The 13,675-nt window shown below is 51.4% G+C and overlaps 1 protein-coding gene across 2 annotated transcripts in view; it reads right to left on the reverse strand.

Moving 5' to 3' along the window:
- RGS8 (regulator of G protein signaling 8) overlaps positions 1 to 13,675 on the reverse strand; it is a 60,008-nt gene that overhangs the window by 23,982 nt on the left and 22,351 nt on the right. The window contains exons 1-4 of one of the 2 annotated variants that reach the window (XM_045298267.1): positions 11,124 to 11,354; positions 8,920 to 9,046; positions 6,098 to 6,199; positions 5,223 to 5,287 (exon numbers count right to left, since the gene is read on the reverse strand). In XM_045298267.1, the coding sequence (XP_045154202.1) occupies positions 5,223 to 5,287; positions 6,098 to 6,199; positions 8,920 to 8,945 (193 nt within the window). In that variant the 5' untranslated portion in view covers positions 8,946 to 9,046; positions 11,124 to 11,354. Of the gene's footprint in view, positions 1 to 5,222; positions 5,288 to 6,097; positions 6,200 to 8,919; positions 9,047 to 11,123; positions 11,355 to 13,675 lie in introns of those variants that run through there. The other variant, XM_045298266.1, reaches the window with a different exon arrangement.

Here is a 13,675-nt window from a genome sequence, read left to right on the forward strand (position 1 = left end):
TGCACAGGAGGGGGAGGCTCAGAGCGCAGAGGCCAAGGCTGCTCTTCTGGGGGCTCTCGTCATTTCCGCCTTGGAACAGTTCCAGCTAACCCTGCGGGCTGGTGTCCTGCTCAAACCACCTGCTTGCGACAGGCAGCAGCCTACACCAGGGAGGTAGGACTGGATCCAGACTCTGAGACTCCCTCCTCCAAACCTTTCCTCGTCCCTGTGAGGACACTTTCCAGTCACTTCATGTGCATGGGGAAGTTGGACACTGAATAAGGATGCCCGAAGAAGAAGGGATGCAATTGCTTTTGAGCAGCGTGGGGACACATGCTGGACGTACCGTGCCCGCCCAAAGACCAGAGAGCTCGGTCTCGGTAGAAGAACAGCCCGAATGCATCTTAGGAGTAAGACTGGTGCGACCTTGTCTCACACACTTTGGACAGGTGGCCAGGAGAGGCCAGTCCCTAGAGAAGGACATTGCGTTTGGTAAAGCCAAGGGGAGAAGCCCCTCGAGGAGAAGGATGGACATGCGCCTGGCACCCTGGGCTCCGCCATGACAGTGGTGAGGAAGGGCAGGGCCAGGCGGTGTTCTGGTCTAGAGTGCACGGGGTCACCGTGGGTTGGAGCCAACTCGGTATTACCTAGCAGCAGCACCAAGAGACTGGGGCTCCAGCATGGCCCCAAGCTATCCAGTAGCATAACTGGGTCAGACTTCAGAACCTTGATCTGACTCCCACCCAATGCTCTGAACTGTGCACAAGTACGTCCCCCAAGTAAGCAGAAAGAGTGCTTTCAACTCAAAGAGTTCTTCCTTTCCCAGACCGAGCAGGGTGTCTAACATTGACTCGGCAAAGTTTAAGAGGAACACTGAAAATCAGCTTTCTACGTGAAATCTTGAGGCTGCCTCCCTCTGCGATCAGCACACGGCCTGGTCCCTCGTGTTGTGTGGAGCCTTGGCTGCCTTCTCAGAAGGCTGTGTGCTACTTCACCCCTGTGGCAGCCTCGACTGTGGACACTGTGGACACTCAGCTGAACCTAAGAAGACAAATGAGTGCCCGAAACAACTAACAGGGATGGCAATGGTGGCCTAGAGGTTGAAACTAGGAAAGGTAGAATTCGCTGAATGTTCCGAAACTAGAAGAGGTCAGGAGGCCTACGTGAGATGGACAGGGAATGAGTTCTAGACTAATCCGCTTTCCTCCGGAGCCCGGCTGTCCAGTAACTCTCCACTCTTTATGTTCTTTTAGGACATTTGATTGCTGTCCTTGGAAGCCCTGCACACCTCTGACCACCAGTGTCCCTCCTAGGAGACTAGCACACATACACTCTCATCAGCCAAGCATTACCAGCGCAGACTGCAGCGCAATGTGCACCCACACTCATCAGACTCGTAGCGAGCTCTCAATCCCCGGGCCAGGAGCCTGGGCCAGCCTCCTCCACAGCTTTAACGCAGGGAGCAAGTGTTCAAGTTCTCAAATTTCGAGGTTCAACCACCGTGGCCTCTACCCTCAAACACATTTGTGCCACTGGCTTTTTTATTTCCCTACCACACACAAGTGCAAGACCAAACATCCCAGAGGATCCCAGGACTCGCACGGTTCTGATAGCCGATTTCTGTAGCTCTTTTACAAAGCAGTCCTCTGGTGTCAGACTGTAAGCGCTTAGCAGAATCCCCTTCTCTGAAGAGTGTTACTGAGTTCCTGGAAACCAACGCTTCTCTGAGAGAAAAATTCAAGTGTCTTCAGATTTAGAAGGCAGTGAATGCAGCCAATGAAATGTCTTAAGTCTCCAAGTCCCACGACTGCAGTAACCAAATACACCGGAAGCTTCCAAGCACTCTGTCCAGAATGGCTTAATATTAGTAGCCGCAGATGAGTCTGCCACCGCACTCTCCAAGTGCATCACTTTGCATTTGAGAAATATGGGCATCATCTAAGAAAATGCCACCAAGCTATTACAGAGGACCCTTGAGGAGAGAACCCCAAATCACCTACAGACATCTTCTCATGAAGCTTCTCGGTCCCGGTGGCAGGGAGCCAGCAGGTATTTCCAGCCCCGTTTGAGAAGGTAAAAGTGCCCCAGGGACTTCAGCTCAGGGAGTCAGTGCTGAGGCTGACGTAGAAACCAAACTTCAAGATGACCTTGAATGCCATCCAACAGCAAAGAAGGTGTAAATCGTCGGTGACCTTGTATTAGTCTAAGGAGACTCCAGAAACAAAGCATTCAGAATAGCCTCACCACTCCAAAAAAAAAAAACCAAAAAACCAGCATGACTGTCAAACCCCAAATATGGTCATGCTTGGCAAATTCACTGCACAGGCTTGCTGTCTGGGGTAGAACCATATGCTATAGATACTGTTCCTAGGCAGCTCTGTTTTCCTTCCCAAGTGCAAGAACATGAAAATGGCCATTTGTGTCACCAAATTACTTGCAGTAGTAAAACATACTTATTCTTCAATTTTTGAATTTCATTTAAAAATCAATTCAAAAGCATTTGTCAGCAAATATCTCAGGACCAGTGGCATTGCGGGGAAGCTACTTCTTCAGCTGAAGTGAACACCACTTCTAAAGCTATCTTGTGACTACTGGGGGACTGCAGTAAAGCCACCTCGCTATGTAGCAGCAGAACTCAAGCGCTGCCATTGGGCCGATTCCAACACAGCGACCTTACAGAACCGAACTGCACCCTGTGGGTGCCCGAGACTGTCACTCTGATCAGGAGTAGAAAGTCTCATCTTTCTCCTGTAGAGCCGCTGTAGGTTTTGAACTGAAGATCTCATGGTTTGCAGCCCAACACATAACCCACTATACCGGCAAGGCGCCAACATCCAGAAGAAAGGCCTGACTCCATCCAATCCTCCTAATTGCATGAAGACATGCATTCCCAATAAACTGAACACAGCTCTTCTGTTCCAAGCTTACTTAGAACTTCTAATACAGCCACAGAGAATCTTCAACCATGGTATCACTGGGGGGGTGGGGGGGGGAGGACTTCAGGCAGCACCAGATTACACTGTCAGAAGGGGGAGACACCAAAATTGACTGTCCATAAAACTTCTGTGCAGTATTTCAGCAAAAACTTCATTCTTTTTATAAAAACATCCCTGTAATTAGACAGATACATTTTTTTATAAGCCCAGCTTACACATAGCAATATAGCGCCAAGGGTACTCAGTCTCTGGGCTCATTCACTTATCAAACCATCTGGCACGCTCTGGTCAGAGTTGGCATTATACCCCAACTCCAGCGACGCTCCAACCCACTTGCGTTCGTCTGCACGCGCTCCACGGACGAACGGTGTTCTCATTGCAGCCTCTGTTTGTGTCACCGAGTTTCAGCGACAGCATCGTGGTAATGAGCATGCGTGACCCTGTAGCAGCAAGGCTCTTTGAGGATGAGGTGTCAGTCAAGGGAAAAGAGAGCGGAAAGGGCCTCGGCGCAGTGACCAATGATGTTTGCCACTCGCACTGTTGTGATGCGATGTAGAAAGATTCTACACAAGGGTTTTATCGTTAGCATTCATACAACCTAAGAAATACTGCATCTAAGTAATTTCCAACCACGCTCGTTCTTTCCCAGTCTGCGATGAGAATGACTAATGAACATTACTGAGGATTCTGTCTGGCCTGGGATGAGAGAAGGTCTACGGGGTGACCAGGTGGGATGCCACACCATGCACCCGATGACGCCAGCCTTTGTGAAGACTCTGGCCTGAGGTCGCCGTGAAACGTTCCTTTCCTTTGAGCAGGAGCTTCTCTCGTCCTCACCCCTCCGGGTATTTCCTCTCTGCACCTCCGGCTACTTTATGCCATGGAGATTGCAAAGTCCCCATTGTTTGAACTGGGTCGTGGTCAGAAAACAAGGGAAGTTTGGCCACCAGGAACGTGCACACACCGCCCCCCATAGTCACAGCAGTTATTTCTGCCTCTGTGGAAGATGAGAGAAAAGATGAGGGAGGGTGGGGAATGGAAGAACAGAGGATACAAAAAGGTAGATTCTAGGAAAATGTAGAGTCACCCCAGATCTGAGAAGCTGTGATACAAATGTAATGCAGAGGAGGGTGGAGCCCTGGTGGCGTGGTGGGTTATGAGTTAGGGTACTGACTCCAAGGTCAGCAGTTCAAGCCCAGCAGCTGCTCCCGAAGGCGGGGAGGGGAAACGGGGCTATGAAGATTTGCAGTCTCAGAAATTCACCGGATTCGTTCTACCCTGCCCTCAGGCTTGCTATGAATCAGATCAATTCGATGGCAGTGAGTGGTTTGATTTTAAAGCAAATGGGAGAGTAAACCTCCAAAGGAAAAGCAGTCCGAAAATCAGTCTTATTTGACAGTTCCGCAAAAAGGTAAACAGAGAATTACCATAAGAGCCAGTGAATCTCCTCCCAGATATCTACCCCAAAGACCTGAAGCAGAGACGCACAGGGGCCCTTGAATTCCAGTGCTCCTTGCTGCACCATCCGCAGCAGGCAAGTGGTGGGAAGAACCCAAATGGCCGTCAGCAGATCAGACGGTGCCGCACACATGCAGCAGAATAGTATTCAGCCACAAAGAGAAGTGAAATTCCGTTGCATGCTCCCACATGGATAAACCGTGAACACATGGTGCTGTGCTAAGTGAAATTAGACCAACACCCCAGGACAAAAGGCCATGTGGTTCCATGTGTGTGCAGCATCCAGACTCAGCACCGGCTTTGAGACAGAAAGCAGGTTAGAGGTTGCCACCGGCTGTGGAAAGAGGGGACTAAGGAATTATTGCTTAATGAGGACAGAGTTTCTGTAGAGGGTGATAAAAAGCATTTTGGAAACAACTAATGGTGCCAGTTGCACAACATGGTAAATATGGTTAACACCATTGGACCGGTCGCTGGAAAACATGTATGATGGCATCGTGCACAGTGTATCTCATTGTGCACAGTGTATCTTAGCACTTAGGCTTACAAGCAAAACCTGGGTTGGAGCCTGGACTCTCTCACCCCTGCAAAGGCATCACTCCAAAATCCTAAGCGAAGCTCTCTTCTGCTAAAACTGCTGACACCCTAAAGGCTTCCAGAGACTGATCTTCGGACCTCATCCCACTGCACTGAAATTCTAGTTTCCTATCTCTGTTCCCTTCTAGGCTGGAGGTCCTGTGAGGGCGGCACCAGAGCGGTCTGGACACCCTGCGCAGTCCCTGGGTCACAGTAGAACTTGTCCTGGGCGGATGGTTTGCTGGGACGTGGTACAAACGGAAATCTACTTACACTTATGGGAGAGAAGCACATCAAAGGAATCTGCCCACCTCGTAGCTTCTTCCGTGGACAGTCTCCTAGGAAGGGGAAAGGTGTCCCTTGAATATTTCTGAATCAACCTCCTCTCCTGCCACACGACCAAGATTTACACAGGGGACCCATTTGGAACATTTATAGGGAGTGCAGTGGGGGTTAGGGTGGGGGTTAATTCCTACGGCTCTGTCCCTGTAAGCGTGAGCATGCGTACAAAGAACTCGGTAAAGCTCAGGATTGGGACTCCGTGAGTGGACCACTATGGCTTTCAGTCGAACAAACAAGCTAAGGGCCGGATCTAAAGGTGTCAGGAGAGTCTTGGTCAGCAGCTGTCCCTTCCTGTCACCTTAACTCCTTCCCCTCTGAACAGGAGCCAGACCTGCAGGAGGGCTGGATGAGGTGACAGCTGTGACAGCACGGATGGCGTGCCTACATAGAACAGAAGGGGTGCGCGATCCAGAGGATCCGTACCTCGGCATATTTTTACAGCCGGTTGGAGTGTTTGTTTCCCAATTGAGAGCTCGGATTGACATCAAAGCTAAACCAAGCAGTATCCCTCGCCACCCACAGATTGATGAGAGATGGCAAAGAGGGTTTTCTTAACGGGAAAACGGGGCTCCCCATTCTGGGATGGGCAGAGGGAGAAGATTCAATGAAGGTTCGGAGAGCTGCCCAGGGAACAGAGCCTGTCACTCACTGACAGGCTCAGGGATATGGAAGGACACATCAAATGAGCTGCCCAGAACTGGGGGTTTATCACCACCCCTTGGCTCCCCTGGGCAACAGCTCGGTGGGGCTGAAGGGGTTTCTGCAGCCCAGATGGGCACCCCGGGCAGCATGTGCTCCACACTCACTTGAGAGCCCGGTTGGGTTTGTCGGGAAGAATGGCTGTGAAATCGCTACAGGAATCTGATTTGTGAGACAGGCATCCCAGTCGTGTTCTCATCCCTTTGTTCCTGCAACACAGGGCAGAAGAGGGTGGGAGGGGGTGTCACCCTTAGCTTTACAAAGGGCTCCTGGAGCTGCCGGGAGCCAGCACTGTCCCCGCCCCTCCCCCGAGGGACCCCTGCAGGCTTCATGAGCAGGAGGAGAAAAGCCTAGAAGACCAGCTCATACCCTGACTCCCTGCCTTGACAACTGAAAAGGTCCCCCACCCCTAGAAGCTTCATGCATTCTAGAGTGGATGGGAAGTCAGTGAAGGTGTTAGCTTAGAAGAATTTCAAAAGTAGGATTCTCCATTGGGAAAGGAAATACAGCGATGACAAGATAACAATCCACGGTTTTCCTCCCTTCCACTAGGAAGGCAGCGCAGCAGCAGCTCCTGATTGCAGAGCCCCTGCCCCCCCAGTGGTATCCAAAGTGGCTCGTTCTGGCTTGATCCACTGCTGGAGAATTGGCATTGTCAGCTCAGACAGGTGGAATCCAAATCTATAATGTCACCAGATCCTCAGGTGATAGCTACGTATACCTCACAATCATGTGTCATCCCGAGGATCTTGTGAAACTGTGGATCTGGATTCAGTATATCACGAATGAACCGGTGCCAAGCAAGTCCTGATGGCTACAGACCAGCAAGGAGGGCCGGGTGCAGGCGAGGAGAGGAGCAACTGCAGAGGAGCAACTGCAAGTGGGGACCAGGGCACTCTCCATCCATTCTTACATCTGCTTGGCCAGACTCTCCCGTTTCTGTTCATATCTGGGCTTAGCTCTGTACTCGAGTCTTACATTGTAACAGGCATATTTAGATATCATAGATTTTAATCGCACCCCTCCCCCCCAGGACCCGGATAATGGCACTTACAGTAAGGACATCGGCCCTGACATCGTGTTCTGTTGTGGAGGGTGGACTCAGAAACCTTGCTGATGGCTCTTTCTGACTCCCACTCTGAGCTCCTGCCTACCTTTAACCAGGCGGCCCTAGTGAGGCACAAAGCACACCTGGCTGCAAAACATAGGTCAGCACCTCTTGCAGACCCAGCAATGCCTCAGAAGAGAGGCCTGGAGATCTCATTTCTAAACACCAGCCACTGAAAAACCCTATGAAGCACAGTTCTACTCTGAGGCACATGGGGGGGGCGCCGTGAGTGAATCGGAATGGGCTTGGCCATAACCAGCTGCCTTTACCTAAACCCAGATGAATTGACAAGTAAGTAATGCTATTTGCGCCACACAGAGGACTCCAACCTGTGGGTCAGGCCCAGCTGAATGCCTGTTTGTGCAAATAAAGTTTTATTGGAACACAGCCAAGCTCACTTGTTTACATATTGCCCAAGGCTATTTTGCACCCAAAGGGCAGAGTTGAGTGGTTGCAATAAAAACAGCATAGCTCACGAACCCAAACATTTACTCTGTGGCCCTTGGCAGAACACATTTGTGGAACCCTGATCTTTAACCAAGGTTTGCTATCCCCTCCTGTGGAAGGCAAAGGTAAGCGGGAGGGGTTTGGTATCAAAACGGATGAGTGGTTTCCAAAGGAGGACTTTCACATGCTCAGCGACTGGTAGCTCCGTCCTCTTTTTTCCACAGATCCTCAGAGGGTTGGGCAGGGACCTCAGAGGTCATCTGATCTAATCCTTTCCTTTGACTTCAGCTGGGCTTCCATTCCTGACCATGGCCATTGCCTATTTTTCTCCCCCAGAGAACTCTTATCCACCTAATGCCCCCTGGGATGGTACTATACTCTGAGGGATGGACAACACTGGTCTCCCACAGGGAGGGCTTCTTCAGATCGGAACAGTCGCATCCCCAGCAATATCCTCTCTTCTGCAGAAAGCCAGACCACCCTGCCGGAGCTACGCCTTCTACCATGAGCCATTGCAAAACATAGGCTGGGCCACGCTCTCTCCTGAGACCATGAGCATCTTATGTGTCCACTCACTCTTATAGACCACAGGGTGCTCCGACAGCAGGCCGCGGGAGCAGCTGATTAAGGGCCCTCGAGTCCCCACATTCTGACACTGCTGTCAAGGGCCCACTCAGGCAGCCCATTCCCCGGGCGCTGGAACATCAGTCGTCATGCCACCAGGCCCCTGCCCTCCGAGAGCCCTGACAGGGACTCTCAGAAAATGGGAAATCCACTCAAGCCCTTTGAACGAAGTTTAGCAGGGCCCAGCAGAAAGGGGGTGATCCAGGGCAGTTCTGATTCTCCCAGAGAGTTGCCAAGATTTTTAACAAAATACGGTTTGGGGCCCAAAAAATAGTTTTGTATTATCCACCTTGCATGACTGAAATGTGCCTTATAAACCCATGACTTAGGTCTGAAAGAAGAGGAGCAGAAGCAAGTCAAAAGTCAAGGTTACTTTAAACAACAACAAAAGGCTTGCCTTCATCTTTGTTTTCTAGTCTCCTGTCCCAGGAAGTGCATAGAGGTTTCTCCATGGTGCAACACAAGTTCATGCACAGCTCCACCCCATAAGGCATGGGCAGGACCTTCGGCCCTCCGCCAGTTAGGTGGGAAAGCTAGGGGCTGAGGTAGCTCCTGCTTGCAAGGCCATACAGGACTTAGCAAGAAGCAGGTAGGTGAGAATGTCGCAGTCCACTCAGGAGGCTAAGGGGAGATGCAAGGGGGTCACCCACGCGCTAAGAAGGCTTGGACCAGGCTCAGGCAGCAAGGGGGCTGGGAAGGTGGAGGCAGAGGAAAGGGGCCGGGCAAGGAAACAGGTTGTTCATCAGTTACCTCCGAGGCATCAGTAAGGCAGCCATACAGACATCCGCTACGGCTAACCTTGGGCTGGCTGGCAGGGCCGTCAGGGCAGGAGATTAGACTGCGGGGCAGAGGGATTTACCCTTTCACGTCCTCTCACCTAAAATCAAAGAAGCTGCTGTGAAGGGGGGCGGGGCACCCTCTCTTACCTGCCTGCACTAGGCATCTTCTACTGCAGCAGCGTTCCGCCAAGCCAACGCCCGGAACGCGCCCCCTCCTTTGACCGTGTGCCGAGCCTTAGCAAGGGGCTTGGCTTGGTTCGAGCAACCACAGATGGACCAGAGCAACTTGTGTGGCAGCTGCTCGTTGCTGAGGACCGGTCAGGAGTTCCTCTGGCCATCAGCGCTGCAAAGTGGGACAGGGGCCCCAGGGGAGCGATGGGCCTGGTGGACCAAAAATGGCTGCTCTCTTTCTCTTACTGGAGTGGGGCCCAAGTGACCAGCCAGCGGGGGGTGGGAGCGGAGGACAGTTCTTGCTTCAAAATAATTGGATTTGATCCTGTTCTGATTTTCACCTCCCTCCCAGGGACCCTGTCCCAAAGGTGGGGGGTGCGTGAAACTTTGGGAGGGGGCAAGTGGGAAGAAGGCCAAGACACTCCAAGAGAGGTCTGTCAGGCACGGTTACCACACTGCCTTGTTCCGGCTGCAGAAATGCACATGCCCGATGTGCAGGCTGCCGGGGCCGGGGCCTGGGCCTGGACCATCTTGACCTGAGGTAGAGAGGATCTTGGGAAGGGAATATGGGGGTTGAGGGCTGATTGACTTAGAATCCTTCTCTCCAGGGAGGGGTGCCATTCTCAGAGCTTCTAACCCTTTCTCCCATGGAAGATAACTCCTAAGGAGAAGCAGCACGTGAGGGGAGCCGCCTGGCTGTAAAGGGTCCCCTTGGGGAACCCCAACCCCAAATATAGCATCCATCTTAAAAGAAGCCTAATTTAGATAGGGCTCCGGTTTGAAGGCCATTTAAGTTATTTTGCCATTACCCAGAATATTTCATAAATATTCCTTTAAAATAGCTGTTCTAATAATAATATGATCACAGGAGGAGAAGGCTGCCTTGCCAAAGTGGAAACCGCTAGGCAGCCTATGGAGAGGCTCACCCAGGACACTGAGCAGGGACTGGGAGCAGGGGGCACGCCCTTATTCCTGTCCTCACCCTTGCTGGGGCGGGCACTAACAACAACGACCACCAGGCTCACACCCGGCCAGCTTAAAAGTCTGAGAACAGAATCACTAAGGGTCTCTAGAAATCTTATCTGCTTCCTTTCCCTTCCCTTAGGGCTGTGGTTCTCAACCTTCCTAATGCCGAGACCCTTTCAGACAGTTCCTCATGTGGTGGTGACCCCCCAACCATAACATGATTTTTGTTGCTACTTCATCACTGTAATTTTGTTACTGTTATAAATCGAGCGACCCCTGTGAAAGGGTCGTTTGACCCCCAAAAGAGGTTGGGACCCACACAGGTTGAGAACCGCTAACTTGTTGGATATAGTCCCTAAGGCAGGATAGCCCAGGTCAGGGACTTTCATCACCCTGAGCAGAACCAAAAAACTACTACCCCCATGCACAATAGCCAAAGCCATTCGGATCAGAGTATCGCCCAGACCTGTGCCTGCCGCGTCTCTTTCCCCACTAGCAGCCTGCTCTGGCTTGTCTGTGCCATTCAGATGTCGGCCTTCCTGGCTTCCAGCATCAGCCCTGTACACCTCTGCCTCTCAGACCCTCCACTGCCCATTGATTGGCTCTGCCTTAGACTGCATTAAGTAAGAATCAGCAGGCTACTCTGACACCAGCATCTTTGTCTCTCCCAACACCTTTATAAAGGTTCTTGTACCTGTCGTGCTTAGACACATGGGGGATGGAGTTTGGGGTTACTCCACACCCAAAGGTGTGGCTGCACCCACAGTGCCTGTGCATCAGTAGGTGGCTGTGGGCTTGTGGGCTCCTGCTCAGCAGGATACTGGGACACGTGACTCTGGGGCAGACAGGTTAGGGTAAAAACCAAGGTTAAAGCAAAGAGCAAAGATGATGTATAAAGAAGAGGAGAGAACCGGAGCGCCTCAGAGGGGAGAAAGCAATTGATATGCATGAAGAGGCAGGTTAATTAAATATAGATAATGCAATCTGCCTGCATGGGTACCCCAAGGAGGAAAGGGGGGAAGCAATAGCCATACTCACTGTCTTTGGCCGGTCCTCATGGCTTGTGAGTCGTTGCCGACTGGATGGTCAGAGAGGCTGCGGGTTAAGGAGCTCTGGGGAAAGAGTAGAGCTCTCTTTAGCTGTCAGATCTTCTGCAGGTCAAGGGCATGTGTGCATGTGTGTACAGGCATGCACAAACATACACACATATATGCATGCACCTCCCACCACTTGAGCTAGACTTCAAGTCGCTCCGATGAGCACTCCCTTCTCTACTTGTCACAGTCAGTAAATCCTGAAGCAGCCTACCCCAGCAGGCGGTAGCTCAGCTCCCTGAACACGGTCTGCGTGCTCATCCTCACTGCCAGGAGGTACCCTGAGCACAGCGTGCCTGATGCTCCTCCCTCGCCCTCCTCTTCAGCCTCACTAACCTGCTTCCTGGCTCCTGGGGCTACGGCTCTGGGAGAAGTCACCACAGCCCATAGTGGTCCCCCTGGGCACCCAGAGGCGGTACAGGGGCAGTAAAGCTAAAGCTGTAGGTGTTAACTCTTTCCAGCCACCTCTAAGCTAAAAGCCCGATGTCCGGGGGGCTCTTCTCTAATGAGCTCTGCCGCTGGCTGCAGGCTGCTGCTGCTGCTGCTGCTGCTGCTGCTGCTTGGGGAGCAGGGAGCATTAAGATCCTGCCCCAGACAGCTGCTGACAGCAGGAGCCAAGCCGAATCAAATCTCCTAATGAGCCAGGAGGAGGGGGCCTGTCTTGCTGGGTGTGATGTGATGTGATAAATGCAGAGAGCAAGAAAGCTACGGTGCAGGTCACACATCTAAATTCCACCCCCTTGCTCCCAATTTCTATTGTGCTGTCCTACCAAGCCAAACCACAAAGCCCTGAAATTACCCCCTCTGGCTCTCTCAGCTGCCCCCTTACTCTACGGAGGCATGTCTTCGCCAGCCTCTCATCCCACTTCCAAATGAAAAATTTCCACCTCCTCTGCTGCCCTGAACGTGCATGTTTCCGACTCTTTCTGCTCTTGTGTCTCACCTGGGTCTTCCTACAGTGGAAATTCACCTCTCTCCCTCATCCATCACCTAGCAACTTCCCCCTACTTGCGTTTGTTACAGAGTGAGACTTTTCCCTTTGTTCTGCCCACTCTACATATTATCCTCCCTTCTGTCTTCAAAAAAAAAATCTCATTTCTTTCAATCTACCTTACCAGCATGGACTTTCACACTGCCTGCCTCCTTCCAGAAAGGAATCCAGGTTCCCACTTGCCTGTCCTGAGAGTACTTCTCCAAAGGTGGTGTTTGGATTAGCAGCAGCATCCCCTGAGAAGGCATTTGAAATGCAAATTCTCAGGAAGGACCCCCAGGCCTGCTGCATCAGAAACTGGGAAGGGCACGGGTCCTGTAGGGGATTCTGAGAATCACTGTCCTGGGAAAGGTGGCATTCCTTCTCTCCAGGACTCTCTAGGTCTCTAAAGCTGAGTCGCTTGCCCTAGTGTAAAATGAGCTCCAAGCTTGCTATCCATGCCACAAGTCATTTCGGACACGCAGCCTCTGCCAGAGGCAGAAGATGCCATTCCAGAAAGCAAAGGATGTCTTCCTAATAAAGATCATGGAGTGTGTTGACTTAACCTTGTGGGGTGTAGAAAGCATTCTCATACAGTGTCACTCAGGCATCCCATGCCATCGTCAAAGTGGGCCTAATTATGCTCATGCGGCAGATTGTGAAACTGAGACTAGAAAATGTGAACTGACAGGAGCTTGTGTATCATGCCCCTTCAGCAGAACTGTTCCAACGGCACCATGCTGGGACCCGGCCTCTCCTGGCAGGCCTATTGGTGCCTAACCTGCATCGTTGCTGTGGCATGAGTCTGCCGCAACGGCTCATTGCCTGATGATAGGATGAGATAAAAATGCTGGTGCTGCCTCCACAGTGACTCACTGTCACTCTGATAATGTCCACAGCAGCCCTCACTTAGACAAATGGGACTTGGTGTCATTAAAAGAGGCAAAAGAAAAGCTTCCCATCCCTTGTGAGCCTTTTTATTTGACCCTGACGCTAGCAGAAGTGTCAAACTGAAGCAGATAGGGAACCTTTCACTTCTGGACATTTTCCTGATGCTCAATGTCCAAGAGGAGCCCTGCTGGTGTTGTGGGGTAAGGCCTTATGGGCTGCTAACCATAAGGTCAGCAGTTCAAAACCACCAGCCATTTTGTGGGAGAAAGATGAGGCTTTTCACCCCATAAAGAGTTAAATTTCAGAAATGCCACAGGGGCAGTTCTACTCTGTCGTGTGGAGTCGCTATGAGTCAGAACAAACTCGATGGCAGTGAGAGCTATAGCCAAGGAAACAGGCACCCGGATGAACTGGTGCATAAAAACCCACGAATAAGAACTTTCCTAATCCAAGAACTATTCATTCCATAAGAAGAATTCACCCAGGGTCTATACACATGGCCAACGTTTAATGAACATTTACTATGTACCAGGCACTGTGCTAAAGTTTACACTTGAATTATCACATTTAGTTGGCATTGTAAGCATGAGGATGGTACAGGGCCGAGCGGTGTTTTGTTCTGTTGGGCATAGGAT

Source organism: Echinops telfairi, unplaced genomic scaffold (assembly GCF_000313985.2).
Source record: "Echinops telfairi isolate 266 unplaced genomic scaffold, ASM31398v2 ScPeMD7_7424;HRSCAF=8462, whole genome shotgun sequence".
Classification (NCBI taxonomy): domain Eukaryota; kingdom Metazoa; phylum Chordata; class Mammalia; order Afrosoricida; family Tenrecidae; genus Echinops; species Echinops telfairi.